This window comes from Beta vulgaris, chromosome 3 (assembly GCF_026745355.1).
Source record: "Beta vulgaris subsp. vulgaris cultivar EL10 chromosome 3, EL10.2, whole genome shotgun sequence".
In the NCBI taxonomy this organism is placed as follows: domain Eukaryota; kingdom Viridiplantae; phylum Streptophyta; class Magnoliopsida; order Caryophyllales; family Amaranthaceae; genus Beta; species Beta vulgaris.
In genome coordinates, this window is record NC_079204.1 from 43114187 (window position 1) to 43136127 (window position 21941).

At 36.0% G+C, this 21941-nt stretch overlaps 1 protein-coding gene across 3 annotated transcripts; it reads left to right on the forward strand.

Annotated features, from left to right (window-relative positions):
- The first annotated feature begins 358 nt into the window (after nucleotides 1–358).
- Nucleotides 359–21746, forward strand: LOC104884071 (hypothetical protein). 3 transcript variants are annotated; one of them, XR_007272754.1, is made up of 18 exons: nucleotides 359–814; nucleotides 988–1046; nucleotides 3005–3104; nucleotides 3311–3378; nucleotides 3949–4018; nucleotides 5842–5923; nucleotides 6304–6368; nucleotides 8769–9761; nucleotides 10666–10728; nucleotides 10805–10851; nucleotides 13141–13186; nucleotides 13275–13354; nucleotides 13515–13628; nucleotides 13718–13799; nucleotides 16814–16939; nucleotides 17123–17203; nucleotides 17346–17946; nucleotides 18622–18747. XR_007272754.1 is itself a non-coding variant. In XM_019247509.3 (18 exons), the coding sequence occupies exons 1-18, from the start codon at nucleotides 500–502 to the stop codon at nucleotides 21515–21517; spliced, it is 2589 nt and encodes an 862-aa protein (XP_019103054.2). In that variant the 5' UTR covers nucleotides 365–499; the 3' UTR covers nucleotides 21518–21746. The 3 variants fall into 3 exon arrangements, 2 of the variants coding, with proteins under 2 accessions (XP_019103054.2, XP_010666968.2); XM_019247509.3 differs by lacking the exon at nucleotides 17346–17946 and adding an exon at nucleotides 21446–21746 and having other exon boundaries at nucleotides 365–814; XM_010668666.3 differs by lacking the exon at nucleotides 17346–17946 and adding an exon at nucleotides 21446–21746 and having other exon boundaries at nucleotides 367–814; nucleotides 3023–3104.
- The last annotated feature ends 195 nt before the right edge of the window (nucleotides 21747–21941 follow it).

A 21941-nucleotide genomic window follows, 5' to 3' on the forward strand; every position in this document is an offset into this window, starting at 1 on the left:
TTAACAACAATCGCCAGATCCATGCTAGGGTTTTCATCTAGTGATCGGGCTTCATCGAGAGTAACAATACTCTCTTCCTCTTCCGTAATTTTTAGCGCAGAACATCGTATGAGAATATCATCATCCATTACGTTAATCAACACCAAAGCCAAAGATCCCACTCGAGGGACCAAGAACTCACTATCAGAGACCCCGACTCGCCGAACAAGACTACTGCTCTCAAACCCTAAAAATCGCCTAGGGAAGAGACTTTTTGGTCGTTAAAAGTCTTAGTTCCTAGCTTGTTTAGTTTGTTTTTCCTTTAGCATAGAAGACTAGTTTGTATAGATTATCCCTCCCTTTTGCGCAGGCAACGTGGCGTCTTTCGACTCCAGGACATTCCCGAATTCAATTACGTCTACGACACCATTTTTTTGGCGCAAAAACATCATACTCATTACTCCCTCACTCTTCTCGACCGTTAATGCCATAAATTCTCTCTCCTCCACTTCTTCCACCCATGGCTACTCCCCTTGATCTCTGTTCTCTTCACTATCCATTTTCTCTCTCCTCCAAATTCCACCGCCATCCATCGATCTCTGTCCCTCTTTCTCTCTCTCTTCTTCGTCCTCTCTTTCCTTCCAGCAAAATTAGGGTTTTCAGTTCCAATTTTGGGAAAGTAAATGCTCGAACTTGCAATCTCTGTTGTTTTTGCAAGGTGAATTTGCAAGCCGACAAGGATGAGATTGTGGAGGAGATTGATCGTCCGTCTTTCGATATCAATCTCGCGGTCATTTTAGCTGGTTTCGCTTTTGAAGCTTATACAACTCCTCCTGTAAATCTTCTTCCATGGAATTCGTAAATTACTTCAAATTATGATTTGGAAAAAAAAACGACCTCAGTTTCAGTGACTGTATAGTTTCAATGGTTTAGATGCATTTGAACTTGTAGTTTTGGCTATGAGTTAGAAGTATAGTAATCTGTTTGATGATATTTGATGTTGTGCAGGATAATGTTGGACGACGCGAAACTGATGCTGCGGATTGTATGACGGTTTATCTTTCGGAGTATGTGATAGTTTTCCTGAGTTTATTACACCTTGTGATAATATGATGAGAGATTAAGTATTAACTGCATAAATGATTCTCTATATAAGTTTAACTTGAACTAGTTGCAAGGGAAAAAGTGGCAGTCACAATTTTTTATGGTGTTTTTTCGACTTGTCAGTTGCGTTTTTACTGTCAGTGTCAATACAATCATAATTAGTGTAACGAGGCACAATCTCACTCTTGTTACATCCTATATCTTCGTTATCGTTTTTGCAAGGAAATTAAGGTTGTTATTTTTGTAATCATCATAATTTTGCTAATTCCTGATCTCACTATTGTTGCACAGTGGTTACATCCTCAAAATATTTGATTTTCCTTACTATCCTGACCTGTTTTTGGTATTAGGTGTTGAACTTTTACTGTGATCTTATCATTTTTTTAGAACACTTGAAGCATCATAATCATTGCTTTGGAGAGGGCTCGATAACTTGTTGGAAATATTCATTGGCTTACAGATTTTCTGACTCGGACATAAAATTTTGAAACAACAAGTGAGCATTCTCCGTCAGGAGCTTGCGCCAAATTTAATGTCTTTCAATTGGTTTTGAGTAAATGTACCTGAGATACAGCTTCACGTGTCATTTTCTATGTGTTGTTGCGAGAGTTCTACATTGTTAGTTTGTCTTTAAGTTTGTAGCATTGTTCTTCAAAGTCTCGAGTTTAATGATGATGTATTTAATCTTCTATGATCAAATAACAAGTGCGGAAATTGTGTAATCAAAGTATTAATATTCGAACAAAGAAAAGTACTAGGATAGTACTTAGTTTATTCAATGATATAAGCATAGCCATCACAAGGAATAAATCTAAGGGTTTTGAATACAAAGGCAAAGCCACCAACAATCAAGAAAGCACAATCAAGTTAATAAACTCACGAAATCTTTATTATTCACTATGTAATTATTCGAACTACATAACCCTATTTATACTAGTTTAACACACTAATTCTAATAGGAAACAAATAGACTAACCCTAATAGGCTTAGGACAAATCCCTAAGTCCTATACTCTCTAGACTCCTTGAATCATGTAAAAACCACCGTTTTAAGAACGTAGGCAAAACCATGATTCCTAATACAAGTAGACTAGGAAAGCAATAAAGATATGAGTACTAACAGAACTAGAACCCTCATGACATGTGCCATTTCACACGCCACCTAAGTTGGTTAGCAAACATGCTACCACCTTAGTAGTCATCCCCATGAAGAGTCCTCCATGTACATCAATTGAGCCAAGGTCTACTGATACATTCTTGTGTACAAGAGCTAGTAAACTTGCATCCACTACTCTTGTATCAAATGTTCTTCTTTATATAAATTATAAGTTAAGTGTCCTAAGAGGGTGAGAGTTCCGTGATCAAACTTCTACGTTATTGTTTCTCTTTGCATCCATAAATACCTTTGTAATTCTGAAGTACTTGCAAGCTGACAACGCAAAATGGACTTGTCGAGTAGGGGTGTACACTGTGAGTGGCTATTGAGCATTCTTTTCTTTATATATAGAAGTCTGCGTGGTACTTCTCTATTTGCTGAAATAATGATATTCTTTGAGTTACTAGTTTATGATATTTTTTCTGGTGCAGTATGAGTTTGATCATTACGCTATTTAGTTTACCATCCCTTTAGGAGAGAACTCCTGGGACAATTTGTGTATAGTAAATGAAAAAGAAAATGAAAGAAGTACTTCCTCCGTTTCTTTTTACTCGCTACACTTCTCATTTCACGGACTCCTAGGCAATTTTTGGAGAAGAGAGAGGTAGAGAGTAAAAAGAAAAGGGACCCATGTGGGAGGAGAGAGATAGAGAGAGTTTATTGCCCAAAAAAGAAGTGTAGCAAGTAATGTGAAACTTCCCATAATGGAAAGTGTAGCGAGTAAAAAGAAACGGAGGAAGTATTCAAAATTTGAAATTGCCTAAAGGATCTTTTTTATATGCAGATCGTTTGTTCGAGAAATATATGATGGACAGCTGTTCATAAAGTTGAAGAAAGGAAATAGTTTCCCAGCCATGGATCCATGGGTTTGTAATCTTTTGGTCATTTCTGCTTTAATTTGTATACCTTGTGTTATCTGGGACTTGTTCAGTTGTGCAATGAGTTCATTTATCTTCATTTACCTTTTTTTTTTTTTGCTTTTAGGTCTCTTTAGTTCTTGAGTTTGAATAGGGAAAGATATCTTTGTATCCATTCACTGGCCACCTCTCATAACAGGATTGTTTTGTTTCAGGGAACAAGTGATCCATATGTTGTTATGGAATTTGATGGTCAAGTTGTGAAGAGTAAAACAAAATGGGGGTAGGTCATTTTCTTTTCAAGATAATGTTTCGTTTAATTTTGCAACACAACATAGTTTCTGAGTGCTTCTTAGTGATTGTTGGTGTTTACTTTGTGCTTCTTTTTTTAGGATTCAACATGCGGATTGTATTATTTATACTTCCTCCGTTTCATAATACATGCAATACTTGGTACTTTTCACGCATGCCAATACAAAATTTTGAGGACATATATCTCTAATTTTGTATTTGTAAAAATTATAAAAAGTACATATTAAGAAAATACATATCAAGATGAATCTAACAAGATCCCACATAACTATATTTTTATTCACGTCTAAATCACAAACGATGGTCAAAGTGAAATTTGTGAATAGTGTAAAAAGTACAAGTGTTGCATATAATATGAAACAGAGGAAGTATGGAAGAACATATGAAACTAACTACTAAAGAGATTCATGACATTTTACCCTTAACGAGCGCAAGTGTTATTTTTTTCAAATTTATAGTTCATGTTTGTTCCTTTCTGTTTTCTCTTTTGATGGGACATATTACCATTCTCCTTTGTCTATCTATTTCTTGATGGCTGCAGGACAAAAGATCCAACTTGGAATGAGGAATTTACTATGAATATCAAGCTTACATCCACTGCATTTCTTCAGGTAAATGCACTCTCCCTGAAGAACTTCTCATTAGACTTCTGGTACAGATGTGGGGAATTATTTGGCAACCCTGTTAGAATTCACTCGGATCCGGTTCAATAATTAATATTGCAATTAAGACTGAAGTGAAAGATATATGTGCATAAACATTGTGTTATTTGCATCATATTTTTCCTTTTAAAGTTATGGAAGTAGAAGACTTTTATTGTTTCCCTATGAACATTTGATATGATACATGGGTCTTGTTATCTTCACATCAAGAAAAATTAAGTATAAGGAAATAAGCTAAGACAAATTTAGGTAAGTTCATTAGGGAACTACCAATTATGTTTGAAGAAATAAGCTAAGATGAGTTCAGTTCAGTTCAAATTATTTTTATATAATGATATAACTGAGCTACCAAGTTGATTCCACAACTAAAACGAATCGTGATGAGTTTAAGGAGTTTGGAAGTTAAAAGAATGAGGCCTTGCACTTTTCTTTAACGCTCTCATTTTCTTGGAGTTAAGCTATTGCTTATGTAGCAGCTCTGTTTTCTAGATCTGGCTATTGAAGATATATCCCTAAACATCTAATGCCCTATGCTGTTATCAAAAAAGTAAATATGAAAATAAAGGAAAAGGAATGGATGAACCTTACCACATATTTTGCAGTACTCTATAGTTCTTTTGTAGGCACATAAGGTAGACGAGAAACCAAAAAGTCCCTAAAGATAAATTCACATTCTACTCTAAGCCGTGAAATAAGAATGAAAGATGGCGCCAACGGTATTTTTAGGCTACTAACAACTTTAGTAAATAAATCCTGTCAACAATCTGGCCTCCCTTAAGGTACTTATGCTTGGTAACGTTAGTTGAAACTTTGATGGAGTTTCATGTATATATCCATATTATATACCTACTAACTTTCGGAGTTTCACAAACCGATCTCACTTGAACAAGTTCAACGCCATGGTGAATATACTCAAGTTGGTCTTCAATCTTGCAATGCTGTAGTTCTATTCTTTCATTATTATTGTGGAGATCTCTGAAGAAATAAAATTGCACACCAATTTGTTTGCATCATCATGTAGGACTTGATGGATTGTTCAGTTTCTATCACATAGTAATTTAGCAGTTTAGGTTGTCTGAACTCTGAACTACAACTCTACTTGTATTCTTCTCAGCCATATGGCTTGGCAAGCACAAACACGAACATCAGTAGTGGACGGGGTGAATAATCAGTAGCGTCTTAGATAACCACAAACTAGCATATACTTCAAGCATAAAAGGATAACTAGAATTACTCCATCTATTATCTTATTCTCCTACATACTCACTATGTCTTAAATCAATCATATTGCATTTTCATCTACTTGTGAAATTATTTGAAGAGTGGAGTTCCACAGACAATGAATGATTCTCCTTTTCAGGTATATCTACTTTGCATGTGTGGGTCAACCCTCTAGCTCTCTTCTCACATTGCTCCAGAACAACTTGTTAAGTTAACTCTCTAATTATGGGGATGAAAGATTTTCAGTAACTATCAGCATATATCTAGCCCATTTGATGTGAAAGTGTGTAAGGGTTAAAATGCGACTAGTTTAGCTCAGTACCTGGTAAAGTGTGTAGGGAGTTCCATGCGAGTAGTTTGATTCATTAGTACCAAAATGTTTACGTGGTTGTATGGGGATCCTGGGTTTGAAATCTCTCTCTTTATAGTACCTTTTGTGCACCAAAAAAGGATGAGAAATATAACTTCACATAACAGAGCTGCAGAAGTTGAGGGCAGCCTATTGTAATGTAGCTCACTTTTTTGCATGTAACATCTTTCTTGAACTCTAGGTGGCAGCTTGGGATGCAAATCTCGTTACACCTCACAAGCGCATGGGAAATGCAGGTGTTGATTTGGAAGCTTTATGCGATGGTATGAATGTCACTTCAATTTCTTGTTCTCCTAGCTGTTATGATGCTTTTCTTTTAGTCTCGATTGTCTCTACTTAAACCAGAAGGTTGATCAGTATTCTATATATTATTTCTTTCAAAAATAAATGATTAATCTTCCCATTATGTGTGAGGTTTTGTTTATTTGGCAGCTTTTCTTTGATCATGAAGATATAATCTAATTTTTTGAATAAAAAACTCTGTCCAATTCAAATTGTCAACATTACTAATGAGCCTTTTTAGTAGAGATGCAATAACCCTCTCTCTCTCAAATATTATAAGTAGAGACATTTGAGAAGTAAGGATTAAGAACTCCTTGAGTCAGCGTCTTAGCGATAAGATGATAAAAGTATATTTTGATAGGAAATTTACATGAGTTGCTGGTGGAATTGGAAGGCATGGGAGGTGGTGGAAAGATACAACTAGAGGTAAGTTTTTAAAATTAGGAAACCATAAAACCATGTTATTGTAGGAGAATTTTCGGGTTTTCCAGTATATCATAGCTACTGAAATGAAATGATGTACAACTTTTATCCTCAATGTATGAGCCATCACACGGTGATCAATAATGTAGGTTTTTTCGTTGCACTCACTACTACTTCCTCTGCTTCTTTTTAATCTACACACTTTCCTTTTTTATTGTTCTTTTTAATTCGCAAACTGTTGCTTTTTCTATTTTTTGGTAACATGTCCCATCTAACTTATCCTCTTTTCTACCCATGTCGTCCACTTAATATTTTTCTCTCCACCTTTTCAGTTTCTCCTCTCCATCTTTTTAGTTTCTCTCTCTTACTTTTGGACTTCCTCCTTGGTTCTCCCCGAAAGTGAAATGAGTAAATTAAAAAGAAACAGAGGGAGTGTAAGATTGAAGCCATTGTAAATGCTTCATCGGTTACATATCAAGAATTCAAGATTGTATGACTCTAAATGTAATACCATCTTTAAGGATGCTGTAAATTTCTTATTTGTGTCTTTGCTATTTTTACCATAATCTGCTATTAAGTCCAATGCTTTTAGGCTTCTAGACTGGGGTAAGAGGTTATATGCACCCATAGTTAGTTGCGAACATGTTAATATCAACTTCTATAACTTTTACTTATATATAATGAAAGATATTACCTCCGTTTCTTTATACATGCACCATTTCTTTTGGGTACAAGAGCCAAGGGTGAGGAGAGAGAGTGTTGTAATTGCTTTACTTACCCATAATCCATGGGGAGGGGATATATTGGTACTATTATATTATGAAACTTTACTAAATAGTCAAATGTTGCATGTATTATGGAACATCCTAAAGTGGAAATGGTGCATGTATTAAGAAATTGAGGTGGTATTAATGGTCAATGTTGTATATGTTGGTAACCATACAAGTCGAAACATTACAACTGAATACAACGGAGGGAGTATTAAGAAGGCATCTGCATCACATTCTCATTGTGCTGTAACTCTGTAAGAATTTCTTCACCGAGATTGTCTTTCTCATTGATGCCAGGGACATAGATTTCTGAAGTTTTCTGCTCTACCAGTCAGGAACTATGAGCCGTTTTATATCTATGTTGTGGATCACATATTCTCAAGTGTCCGTAGAGGCTTACTTGCAAACCTAGTGTATTATTTAATTAATCAAATTACTCTTTACTCTCCTTGTTCCCTTTTAATTTACTCACTTCACTTTGGAAAGGAAACCAAAGAGGAATTTTAAAAGGGAGAGAGAGCAACTGAAAGATGGAGAGAGAAATGGGAAAAGTGATGGAGAGAAACTAAAAAGCTGGAGAGAGAAATATTAAGGTGGTATTTCCTAATTGCGGTCTCCAACTTTCTGTCTCTAAGTTCCTTAAAATGTGTGCCTTTTCTCTCCGTTGCACTTAAAAAGACAGTGTAATTTCCAACACGCCATATGGAGATCAGCGGTTTCATCAAACAATTAAAGTTATATAGCGGTGGCCTCTGTCACTCTGATATGGAGATCAGCGGTTTCATCAAACAATTAAAATTATATAGCGGTGGCCTCTGTCACTCTGATAATGTTGGGATCTAGTTGTCCTAATATTATAAAACAGTTTGATCGGGGGAAGAACTAAGTGATGATTAAGAGATATGTTTGTGATATCATGTGATAATTATGTATGATCATCTTTATATGAAATTGATGCCTGGTAATATTTATTCGTGTATTTTTAAGGCAAATGTACTACTTTTGTCAAATTCGAAAATTTCTTAAATCATGTGAACCTATCGGACCTGTGATAATTTGAAAAGTCATACATATATTGGAATGGTCAGCGTGCTGATTTTGTATCACTTAGCCTTGAGAGTAATACTTGACATTTGGAGGTTTTTCGTCTTAACTTGGATTGCTATGCTCAATAATGTTGGGATTTTTTTAGCGCTCTTCCTTTCCCCTCCTTAAATGCAGTTGTGGTATCTGAAGATTCTGAACAATTGAATCAAAATCTTAAAGAAATAAAGATGGACATTTAGTAATCATATTTAGTTTTCCATTATATTCGGTCAGAAAGATTTATGAAGTGGTGATCTTCTCGAGAAAGATTTTTCTTTTCTTGCTTGTGAAAATTGTATCATTCATAATTCTGCAAGTTATATAAGGACACAGTTCAGGTAGGATCAGATATACTCTGCCGGATACCAAGGAAACTCTACTAGGCTTCATCTTATTTTCTTTAGTACTAAATGCACCAAAAATGTTTGTAATTATAGAAAATTGACAGAAACCCGATTCCGAGCATGTAGAACTAATGAATAGCTTGTCTTCCTTTGTTCCTTCAGTGGTAACCTAAGTTTTAACTTGCACATCTGATGCTTTCCAGGTCAAATATAGGAGCTTTGGTGAAATTGATGAAGATAAAAACTGGTGGCAGATACCATTTGTTTCTGAATTTCTTAGGAAAAAAGGGGTTGATTCAGCTATTAAAATGCTTGCTGGATCTGAAAGTGTGCCAGTAAGCCAATTTGTGCAATATGCCTTCACGCAGTTACAATCATTGAATGAATCATACCTTCCGAAAAACTGGTTTCCGAGTGCAGTTAAGCCTGAGACAACTGAAGAGCCAAATGAATCTTCTGTCGAGTCTGGTACACCATTGTCATCGAATAATATATGTGAAGGATCATTGGACAATCGTAAATTCAGTGATGGAGATGATGGGGAGGAATTTCCATTAAATGATACTAGTGACACTACACAATCAAACATGGATTATTGGACGAGCTTTAGTGAGGCTATTAACCAGAATGTGGTTCAAAAAATGGGGATCCCTGTTCCTGATAAAATGAAATGGGATGCTTTTGACTTGATTAAGAATATGGGCTTTGAGTCGAGGCAGGTGGCAGAAGCTAGCTATATTGAATCAGGGCTAGCAACTCCAGAAAACAAGAAACTTAGCAATGATAGTGATGCAGAATCAGGCCCCCTTGACATTGGCAGGATCCAGTCTTCACTTCCTGATATTAGGAAGGCAACTGAAGACATATTGAAGCAAACTGATTCTATTTTCAGTGCATTGATGGTTTTGTCTGCTGCCAGCCCTCTGTTAAATAAGGATATATTGAAGGGAGAAAATGCTGAAAACAAGGAAGACGGTTTATTGAAAGAGGATGATAATGTCTTAACATCTTTGAGGAGTGATGGGGTTGTAGGTTTGGATGAAACGAGAGCTGAAGAGACGAGAGCCCTTTTCCTAACTGCAGAAAGTGCCATGGAGGCTTGGGCTATGCTCGCCACTGCGTTGGGGCAGCGAAGTTTAATTAAATCAGAGTTTGAGAAGATCTGTTTCTTGGATAATTCAACTACAGATACACAGGTCAATTTATGGTTAGATATGAAGTTTTGTAAGTTACTGATTCCTCCGTTTTTATTGGTTGCAACATTCTATTGAGTCAACTCGAGTTTGAGCCTGTTCAAGCAATGCTATACTCATCGAACTCAAACAAGCTTTCAAAATTCTTTTCCGAGCTTGGCTTGTAAAGTGTTTGGCCTGGTTTTTTTGTGAACATGCTCAATGAACTCGAGGTTTAAAGAGCCAAAATCGAGCTTGCTTTAATGATCGAGCCTGAGTTACCTTATGTGGGGATTTCTTTGAGGATCTGATCCATTCATTTAATAGCTCTTTTTTTTTCTTTTTCTTTTCACCCATTCATATAAATAAGTTGTGTCTAATTTTTTATTCATAAATTAATGTGACATAAAATCGGTTGTATTTCTTATAGTTTTAATTTCTTGTGAAAGATACACACAGGTACTAAAAGAATTTTATATTTTGTCATGAAAGTGTTTACAAACGAACTTAAACGAGTTTTTCAAGAAAAATACCGAGTCAAACATGGAGTTGTTCGAGCTTGATTTGTTTAGTTTATGAGTTTCAGATTTTAGTTCAATCTTGTTTATCGACTTAACAAACGAGTCTTTTCCCAGCTTGTTCACGGCTACTTTACGAATGTATTAACACATTTGCACCCCTATTTGCAGCACACCATTCTTTAGCTATATAGGTTTTGTCTCTCTCTCTCTCTCTCTCTCTCTCCTCTCATCACATGGGTACCTTATCCGTATCTCTCTCTATCTCTATCCTATCCATGGCCCACATGGGTCGCCTAAAATACCATGCATCCTCTTGTGTTGCAACTAAAGAAAACAGAGGAAGTAGATTTTACCATATAGTAATGTAATATAGTTTCCGTTGATTGATAAAAATTAAGAGGCTGCAGGTAGCAATTTGGCGTGATTCCATGAGGAAAAGATTAGTTGTTGCATTCAGAGGTACTGAACAAGTAGGTGTCTATAAATGATCAAGTGCATTTCTTGCTTTTATTGAGGAACGAGGTATCTGATTAGCTGATATTTCAGACCAGCTGGAAGGATTTGCGGACTGATTTAATGCTAGCTCCTGCTGGGTAAAGTTACCGATACACATCAAAGCTATTATATTCTTCAAACATGATGTGAAATGAGGAGTTTCTGTTTGTGTTTGTCTTGTGGTCAGCTATTTATGTGTTTTTAATTTGTGGATTATTGATAAATATTTTTGTGGTTTTCATTTCGAATGCATTGAGATGGCCTATCGTATGGCGACACGACATTCTTATTAATTATGCTATGAAGGGAAGTATATTATGCTAGGAGAGCTGAATTTGACAATCAAGGAACAACTGTGTTATTGTTTTGACTTAAGCTAAGGGAAGCCTGTTTATAGTATTCGGAAGGTGTGAGCAATGTTAGTGGATCCTTTTTCACCTGAAGTTAAGCTTAATTTTTTTAATGATCTTGGATCATTCAGAACTCATTCTCTTTGTTGCTCTCTAAATCTATTTCTACTTATTGTCTTTTATGCATTAGCAGCATATTGTTTTTTATGAGCATTCGAAGCATAACGTCTTAGTTTGAACTTTGATATGTTAGAACGGTTGAGAAATATTGAAACTTATTGAAAATCTATGGCCAGTTTCTAGCTTGAGTTAGGATGTTTAATGAAGCTTTATCCAAAGGTTGATGATCTTTCTTGCATTCTGATATCGACTGAGAGGTACTTTTATTGTTAATAGTTAATAGTTAATTTTGGGAAGATCATGTGGATGCATTGGTTTATATTTGATGGTCTAGAAAAGGGGTAATGAGTTCTACAGGAATTCTGGTAAACTAGTGCAATGTAAATCTATGACAAAAGCAAAGCAATAGGGTTAACATTGCCCAATTGTTGTATATTTATGTTAATAGTTAAGGATTTTATCCAGATGCGTAAATTGTTGCATGCAGTTATGATCTTAGAACCTCAAGGAGCAATGTTGGTTATGTAAGAGTGAAATCTTAGGTTTTTCGAGGATCAAGTTTTGTTAAGTTATTTATGGTTGGATATGAGCATTTATGCTTTTGACGTGGTTTATTTTATTCAAAATACAGTTAGATTGTTAGACTTCAGGAATTTGATTAACATAAACTACCAGCTGTTAACTATTGCTTCATCCTATATTATACAGGTATTAGATGTGATTTGTTTTTCATTGTTTAATTCCACTAATTTTTTTTAGGTAGAATCTTGAAATAAAACCTAAATTGAGTATCATGGATTAGCAACCTGAATGACCTATATGCCCTGAACGCCCCTCAGAAATCTAATTGACTTCTACCTGACTGTGATACAGACCATAGAAAAAAATTGCAGCCATGGACCATGGTTGTAAATTTGTGATGGTGATTTGTTGGTTGCAGTTTCGTGGAAAGCAGCATCTTGCAGGTGTTACAACACGATTCGTGGTCATTGTGTAGAGTTAATTGACAAATTGGCATTTTCTCATCGCATAGCTAAAAATAGTACATTTGAGAACTTAATCTTGTTATCTTTTATAGATAAGACGTTTTAAACTTCTCTATTGACTAAAATATGAGCATAACCGTATTTTACAAGTGAATCTAATTGTATCAATAAGCTTAATAGTGGTTGTAATAGATTATAATGGTTAATAGTTAATATGGTAAAGTGACTATAAAGATTGTCATAGCATAATCTTAAAACACATGTCCCAGAACATCACCTTGCAGACTGCCAAGTTCAGTATAGGTTTTATAATCTGGCCTTTAAGCCCTTGCTTTTAATTTGATGATGATGATTGAACCAGCTGTCCAATTTGTAAGACTGCAAGGTCAAATATGATGGCTCTGTAGAATCTCTGTTGGATGAAACTTATTGAATTTCTTTATTTGCTCTTTGTCATTTTTATCAACGGAGGCTTGGGAAGGTTGTGGAAGGGAGTTGTGGACTTGTGGGTCAAGGAGGAGTTGGAGATAGGAGGGTAGGTAGCTATGTAGCATTCTTGACAAAAATCTCAGGTGAAAATTTTAATTTGTCCAAAAGGTCGCTAGAAGATTCGCATGCGATGAGAGTCAAACAGACTCTATAAAGATTTCGTAAAATGTGGTCAATCAGAGGAATAATCTACTAACTTAATACTAAGATGTTTCCATCTATCAAGGGAGCCTGAGTTTAAGATTGAGGTAGGTCCGTGCAAGTTTGTACTCGTCAATAGTGACTGCAAAGTTTGTCTAACTGCATAAGTAATGATATCAATGTGTAGGCTGAAATCATATCTCAGTGCTTAGATTTTGTTGGTATTACAGATCAAATGTGTAGTGCTTACTTTTCTTATCCTGTAAAATGTTGCTGATACACCACGTTGCTGTTCTTATAGGTTAAATCCTGAACGAATTGGTGGAAACTTTAAGGATGAAGTTCAAGTATGACTCATTCTTTCTTTCTTGTGATTGTTAGAATGATTGGTGATTAATCTTCCATCTGTTCTATTATGTTGAATGGGTATTTCAGGCTCATAGCGGTTTTCTGAGTGCGTATGATTCAGTAAGGACTAGAATTATGTCTCTAATCAAGAAAGCTGTTGGTTTCATGTAAGTTGGTTACATATTACTCGACTTGATCTCTAGTCACTAAGACTTATAATTGAAACTGATTCATTCATCTTATAGTCCACATACACCGGACTATGTAAGACAAAACTGTGGCAATACTCATGTCGTTAGCTAGTTTTATAATATTTATATGCTGCAGGGATGATGCTGAACAACCATTGGCTAAATGGCATGTTTATTGCACTGGTCATAGTCTTGGTGGTGCCTTGGCGACTCTGCTTGCTCTCGAGCTTTCTTCAACTCAATTGGCAAAGTGAGTTGGCTCTTGTTATGCTTAGTGTTTTGCTGGGCTTAGTTGTCCATGCTATCATAATTTTTCTAACTACTACTCTTTTGTGCTAGGAGTGGGGCTATATCCATCACTATGTACAACTTTGGATCTCCAAGAGTCGGCAATAAAAGATTCGCGGAAGTTTACAATGAGGTATGCGTCTTTGTTTCTTGCATCGGCTTACTCCAAGCTTCATATATCACGTATGATATGTATCTACATGGCTGCCACCATGACTTTCATACTTCCATAATTGGCTGTTCCAAATCCATTGTCATTTGTCTTATTTAGGAGCTTTGTTCTACGCCTAGTTTTCGGTATTAGTGACAGTCCTAATTATTTATACAAATTCAACTAAAACGTTGTGTGGCGGTAAGGGAATAAGTACCTCCTTTTCTAAAGTAATTTTGGTTTCTATCAGTCATTAATGCTGGAGGCTTGTAGCTGAATTATTGGATGAAATTCAGCATCTTGTTTTTGGTAGTGAGATTCAATGCTATAGTCAAAATATCTTTATCCTTGAGCCTCCTTTGCTAAGCTTCCGTAATACTGGTTTTGCATCTACATACTTCCATGCTTATACCTTCTTCCTTTTTCTGTTTATATTACAATCACTATCTCTGTCCATTTCAATGGGGTGAAATATGCTTTGGCTTTTGAATGATCATGAAAGGAATTAAAATTTCTCATCGAATTGCCTTCTCCTCTAGCACGAAATACCAATAGATGATTTCATATTCGACAATGATTTATTGAACACAGGCTCTCTATTATTAAGGGGTAAGGCCGAATACATCTGACCCCCTAATTTGCCAAGGGTGTGAGATTGTTACGACTTACAAGTCATTGGGAATAATGTTGACGTCAATGTATCATTGGCCATGGCAATTTCACGACATTGGGATCAGCTGACATCTATTGTTTAAACTGTCATCGCTAATCTTTTTCTGTTACTATCAGTGAGAGAGTGATGCTTCCAGATATTTGCCTCGGTGTTTTTACAGGAGGATTGTTACCTTCTGAAGTCTGAACGTATGAATCAGTTTTTCATCGACTTGTCTCTGCTATCCTTCCTTTCAAGAGATTGTACACATATGATCTGGATGAACAAATACATAAAACTCTATTAAATGACTTACATTCAGCTAAATTCATCAAGTTTTGGAGTTGTGAGACAAATCAAAGCCTAGCTTTGGGAAATTGATTTATCACATCGTTGCAGTTTGCATACATTCAGCTCAAAATCGTGAAGGTATATTCTGGGCATGTAGTATACTTCGACATGTCTATGCTAGGTCATGGTTCTTTCTTTCCACAAATCCAATCTGTTGTGGAGTGTAAGGAAATGTCAATTTTCCACATATGCAATTTGCAGCAATTAATCCTTAATCCCTAAATTCTCATTCTTCTCCATTATTAATGCATATGCCGTTTTTCTGTAACCTCTTCTTTTTCCACTTTCTCCTTGAAAGTCATGAACCTGAGCGGCTGAAATTTCTTTCATCACATCCACCCAAACATACATTCAATAGTCATAAATAGAGGTGATCTTGCACTTTTAACCACTTATTGATGATTGTTTGATTGTGAATAAATTAATATGAAGCATTATTTCAGTAGCCATATCAATACAGTTATACAGGGTGCAGGTATGACACGTTAATTGGCTTTGCATCAGTTTTATGCTATGTTACGCCGTCACCTTCATTTACCTAAAAAACCGGGTGTCATGTCCGACACGATTCTTCACTTGGATACTTCATTTTGAAATAACAACTCGACTTTTTTCTACAAAATAGCCGAGTCGGACGCTTAGACACTCGTATCTGAGTCGACACTTAATCCGCGTCTGAGTAATATAGGTTGTATTCATTTATTTCGTCTTACATAGATATTTGAAATTTTCATATTTGAAATGCAGTAGTATTTTAATATATTATATAATATTTTACCATACCCATGTCCTCTTCTTTTTACTGTGAATTGTGACGTATCCACCCAAATCCATTTGACCTAAACCAACTCCAAGGGAACTTTAGCCTTATAGTTGGACTCTCAAAAGGTAATTTATGTGCTTTCCCATATTAACATCGAGCACATACAACGCCATCTCGTACACTAAGATTGGAAAGGCCTTCAAGTGATTCCTCTTTCATTATAATTCTGAGCATGTAATAACTTACATGTCCTAGTCTTGCCTGGCAGAATTTGGTGTCTCGATTTTCCTTGTCTTGTCAACATACACCTCTTGGGCCAACATAACATACATGGATTCTGGTTGTTGGCTTCCATGATTGGTGCACTTAGTGGCAACATTGATATACTTTGACATCATTCTGTACCCCAAAACAACATAATTTTCGGAAATTATTATTTGTGGAACAGAAAAAAAAGTTCTTAACACTTTGAGCATGGAAACCATTCTGTAGCTTTATTTTTTGAGAGCTAATGCGATATGCAATAGTATTCTTGCTGATGTGAGTAATTGGCAATGTGGAGTTGGCTGTGATCACATGATTTTCTCCTGGTTTTTTTTTCGTATATTGAAGCTTCGCTCGATTTCCAGTCATATGATTTGAGCATCCAGATTCCAGAGATGCCTATCCAATTTTTTTCATGATCAATATCTTCATGACAAGAAACTGTTGATGCCCATTTGTCATATATTGTTGCAGGCTCCGTCAACAATAGTACAATACTTTTAAACCACTTGGTTAAAATTCGTATATGGTAACAAGGCATGGAAATCCCATGCTTCTTCAAATCTTCACTCTTAATCTTCTGAAGAAGCTGCAGTATTTCCTTGTGCTACCATACTCCGACAATTATGTGTGTGATGACCTTTTTAACTGCGCTTATAGCATTGTAGGCCTTGCTTTTGGTTTTTATTCCCATTGTACATGCGTTTTCCTAGATCATAATGTGCTCTGCTTGTTTCTGACTTCTCCACATTTGCTTTATGTTCCATTGACCTTGTTGTCCTTTTCGACCAAGCTTCCGATAAAGTCTGTTTCTTATATGTTTATTTCTGCACGGGAATCAATTGATAGCAAAGACAAGTTTTCTCCTTTCTCTAGGAGATACTTCTTCGAACTTCTGTGTCTAAAAATTTAAGGCTGTTAAATCTGAATGATGTTTTCATTTATATTTTGGCGAAATCATTCTAGAGAGTGAAAGATAGCTGGAGGGTGGTGAATCACAGAGACATCATACCCACAGTCCCTCGCTTGATGGGCTATTGTCATGTAGCTCAGCCTATTTATCTGGCTGCTGGAGATCAGGATAATGCCCTGGTAAGTTCATTCACTGTTATATCCAATGCCATTTTTTCTTGATACTAGAAGTAAGTTCTCCTCTCTAGGACGTTTATTTTTCATAGATAGATAAGTAACACCATTTTCCCATGGTCACCTATGAATTTGCTACCATTTGGACATCTTTATGATTGCTCATTTGTTCGTAAGCAACCTTTACAGGAAAATGTCAAGCTCTCTGGAGATGGCTATCAAGGGGATGTGATTGGGGAATCAACACCTGATGTCTTAGTTAGTGAATTTGTATGTTTCTTTTCTTATCTCTTGTCTTTAATTACTCTTCTATTACTTTTTTTATAGGATCCTTTCTTCTGTGCTTATAAATTAGAATGTAATTGCATAAATCGTGGGAGTTTGAGTATACATTGGGAAACAACTCTTTCAGAACTAGGTGTAGGTAGCAGAGCCAAAGCTTGGAGTGGACTGAACTTCATGCTTGATTGCAGAAGAGGGGAAATCAGCCACATTAAAATGGCCTTCTGGGGAGGTACGTTGTATATCCAAAAACTGCTCAGAAGCAGTCGGACAAGTGGGGATTCTTAGGAGTGAACCAGAAAAGGTTGGGTAGAGCCGGATCTAAGCATTGGCTATGATCCCACCACTTGAAACTGATTCAACAACAGCCATTCTTCTTCTAAGACAAAGAAGAGCAAGAACATCGCTTATCCTGTGTCAATCTTAACACCCTTGCTAGTCCTTCACAATTTCTCTGGTGTATGTTGAAGTGTGCTAAGAGCTGAATTGCGCGCTTTCCATTTGACAATTCCTCAAGTGTTGCTTAGATGCTGGACTGATTATTGGAGCCCGGTGGTGGTTCGAAAATCAAAGTTTATCGGAAGCTTGGTCGAAAATTCCCGAGAAATTGGCTTTTTATGATTACATTGGCAGTAATCCTGCGTAAGGAGGATTATTTAGAGCGGGCTCAATGGACAACGGCGATGGAATAGCTGTTGGATGGTTTCTAACTCAAAACTTCAAAAACATGTGTAGGTTGTTCCAGGGGTGCTCCTCCAGTCTTGTGGGTTTTGTTTTTGTTTATTGCTTTGTTCTTATTCGATTATCTGGAAGATGGGGACCTTTTTGCAATTAGAGTAGTAAATAACCAAAATGTTGCTCGTAATCAGCTGTTTGGGTCTGTGATCTGGCTATCATGCTGTGTCCTCCAATTTATTGCATTTGTTCTGTGTGTGCTCTGTACCTTTTACTCCTGGATTCTCCATGTGTGTACTTTTAAGCAAATTTGCAAATTCATTGTTGAAATTTGCAAATGTAAATACTGTTTAGTATATTCAATGTCCATTGCAGATAGTTCTAGTCTTAAATAAATAAGTTGGTGAATCAACACAAACAGATTGCGAAGAATCATGAATGCTAGCAATGTGGAATTGGAATAGAATAGAGATTCATTGTGATGGCCATGTTAGTATACTTCAGCAAACGAGCAAATATATTCTTAGTATAGTGTTTATGTGACACAATTCAGAATGTGGATTTGATTCTTAGTTGATGACTTGATGTAAACACAGTATATCCTTATTTTGGAGGAAATATAACTTCTTGCTTATGGTAACTGAAGTTTAATCTCCTTTTAACCCAATTTATGTCTGCTTGGTATGCTAATGAGATCCAATTTTTACCGTTTCCGATGCGTAATTATACAGATGAAAGGTGAGAAAGAACTAGTAGACAGAATACTGCAGACAGAGATAAATATTTTCCGTGCCATTAGAGATGGAAGCGCATTGATGCAACATATGGAGGACTTCTACTATATCACACTGTTAGAGGTAGTTTCTCTACTGAGTACCTACTGGCTACTGCTAAATGTTGTAGGTAGGTCTATTTACTGTGATTCTGTACACTAGTTGTGTGAGGTGAGTCGAAAGCTAGATTAAATTGAGTATATTATATTGATTTCCACTTGTCAATTCAATTAATTACTGTACTTTCTGAAATATTTTTTTAAAATTGTTTCTTCACTTGAATTTATTTGAACATCACAATTCTTTATTTGCTAATGAGATTGAACAATAGTTGAGAGGAAGCATGCATCTATACAAATATGCATGTACAAATTTCTTTGATTCCATTGACATCTTTTAAGATTCTAATTAGGCTTTACTCACAATTTCATCTCACCTAACTTTTCACTACACTGAAATCATTTTTACTGATTAAATTGATTTTCATTGGTCAAAACTTATCTGTAATGAACAAATTGAATTTACTGATTAAAACTTTTCTTTGATGACTAGTGTTATTCACTTTTTCTCTTATACAATTCACTAATTTGTACTGATTGAGAGTAATTTTGGCTGATTAAAATTAATTTGACTAATCAAAACTTATTTACAGAATTTTTTTTAAGTTGAAGTAAACCGGCCTTAATTTATAGGACTAATGGACATGAATTATCCCAATTTCCATTTATCTTCCCAGAATAATCCCAACTTCTAGGGGAACCTTTTCAAACTAATCCAAACTATTAATTTTCTTGCTACACTAGTCCATTCTAGGTTTATAATATATAGAAAATTTATGAGTGCGGATTATTTTGAGAAGGCTCCCCCTGAAGTTCGGATTATTCTAGAATAATTCAACTTTGGAATATTTTAAGAAGATAGGTGAAAGTTGGGATTATTCATGTCAATTTTTTCTAATTTATATGACAGAAATGTATGCTTTTTTTTTTTTGTTTTTTTTTTTCTAAAAGGTATCAATTTATTTAGGTAGATATTGGGAAGTTAGGATTAGGCTAACATTTATACAATTAATAAATATAATTTTAAAAAAATTACATTTCTGAAAATGTCCTTACTGTAAACTAAATTATTATTGCTCATGTTAATGGAGTATTAGTCAGAGTAAGAAGTAAATGTACATCCAAATACCAAATACCTTTTTTATATAATCCCCATGAAGTAGAATAATCCACATTGCTTTATCTCAACTTATATTGCTCAGCACAAATAAAGCTCATAATATAGGTATCTTTGAAGGGGAAATGAGGAAAAAGAAAAAAGTAAAAAATGTTTGCACTTTTCCCTTCACGCAACTCCCTTTTCGCATGATCAGTTCCCTATGGAACTCAAACGTACGTATATGTGTCTTCAATTATAGATCTCTCACTTATTATGAATTATAGCCATGCTCCACATGGATTGGATTTATAGATCCCTCTCTTATTATATCCTTATGTACACACTCAGATTTTACTCATGTAAGCTGCCCAGTAGGTTTCGTCAGTAGATAAGAAATATAGAGGAAGGTTTGATGTAGGATGGAATGCGCATACGGGAGAAGTTATGGCCACTTGGTTTGGGTTGTTGGTTGCTCAGGCTTTACTAAGGTGGAGCTTGAGTGCAATGCAATCAATGTGGTGAAGGCTATCTTTAAACTAGATTTTGGAAGATCCCAATGGATTTAATGCTGGAGGATGTTTTTTCCTTTGCATGAAATTTAAACATGATCTTGTAATCATGTGAAAGGAATAGAGAATGTTGTTGCTCATATAGCGGCTAGATTAGGTCCCTCTAATGGGGTGGAGCAGGTGCTTGTAGAGAGGGAAAGGAAAGCAAAACCCTTGATTCTCCTAAGTTGTTTGTTTTACAAAAAAAAAAACAGGGAAACCCCATACAACTACCACCACCACCACCCCTTTCCCATTAATCTACAGCCACCACCACCGCCCCTCTCCTTCTCCGCTGCCCTTGCCCCTCCCTTACTCTGCTGCAACTCCCCCCCCCCCCTCTCTATACCCCTTTGTCTTCATCTCTTTCTTATATCTAGCTATTTTGTGCATTTTCTTAATTGGGGTTGTTTTTAGGGTAGGTGGTGTGGTTTTCAAGTTGTTGGGGTTGTTTTTGGTGTGGATAGGACTATTTTGAAGTAGTTGGGGTTCTTCTGGGGAGGCTAGGTTTTTCTTTTTCTTTTTTTTTTTTTTGCGGTGGGTCATCTTCGAGGGTAAAGCTATTTGGTGGTGGGTGAGTGGTTTCAACGTTTCGTATTAGTGCACGATGATGGTACTTATTCAACTTCTTACTGGTTTGCATATTATAGTAAAGTCCGACACTTATTCAACTTTCATTGTGGGACTGGTTTTGTTGTGGGTGGGTGGTGGTTTCGAGGGTGGTTTGGGTGGGTTTTCGGAGGTAATTGGGTGGTTTCAAGAAGGGTTTGGTGGGGGCGCTGATGGTTGGAGTGGTGTTGGCCGGTGGTTGGAGCGGTGCCGGGTGCTAGCAATTAGGACTCTGGCTGAAGTGGTATTGTAATTGGTGGCTGATATTCTAGGTTTGCAACGTAGCCTTTTCATGTATGGACAAATTTAGAAGTTGTTATTAATTGGAATTGGAAAATATGAAAACAAAAATAAATTTCTTTTAGAACATCTATAATGTTGAAGTTAATACTGCATGTATGGATCCTTCTTGTTCAGTTTGTCATCTTTGCCATATAGTGATGATTATCTTTTATCTATTTTGGCAGAATGTGAAATCAAATTATCGGACTTCTACTACGTCAGTGAGCAGGAAAGCCGATGATTCATCTGCCAGCTGAAACGAGACAACTGCTTTATGGTGCCTGCTTTGTAAATGTAATTATTGATGTATAAATTTTTGTCTTCAAAATGGAGATATATCAAATATAAATTGCATCCAAAAATCTCATGTACTACAATTTTGGTATATTTGTGTGAATCAAAGCTTGCCCAAATGTTTATACGTAGCAGTCTGAGCACGTCTCTGCTCTCCCAATATATACTATCTAAAACCATTGAACCATTTCACCTTGACGTTGCAGCTGAAGTGGTGTATTACTTACTCTTTTCTTATCCAGTGCAGGCCAATATTCAATGCTTGCTTTTGCTGCTTATCCAAAACAGTTGTTTCTAACATTATTCTCTTGCTCGCACAAATTACTGTCTTGTCAGTTGTCACATCGTCTTTTACATTATTTTGCGCACTAGAGTTTTGTAGTGAGT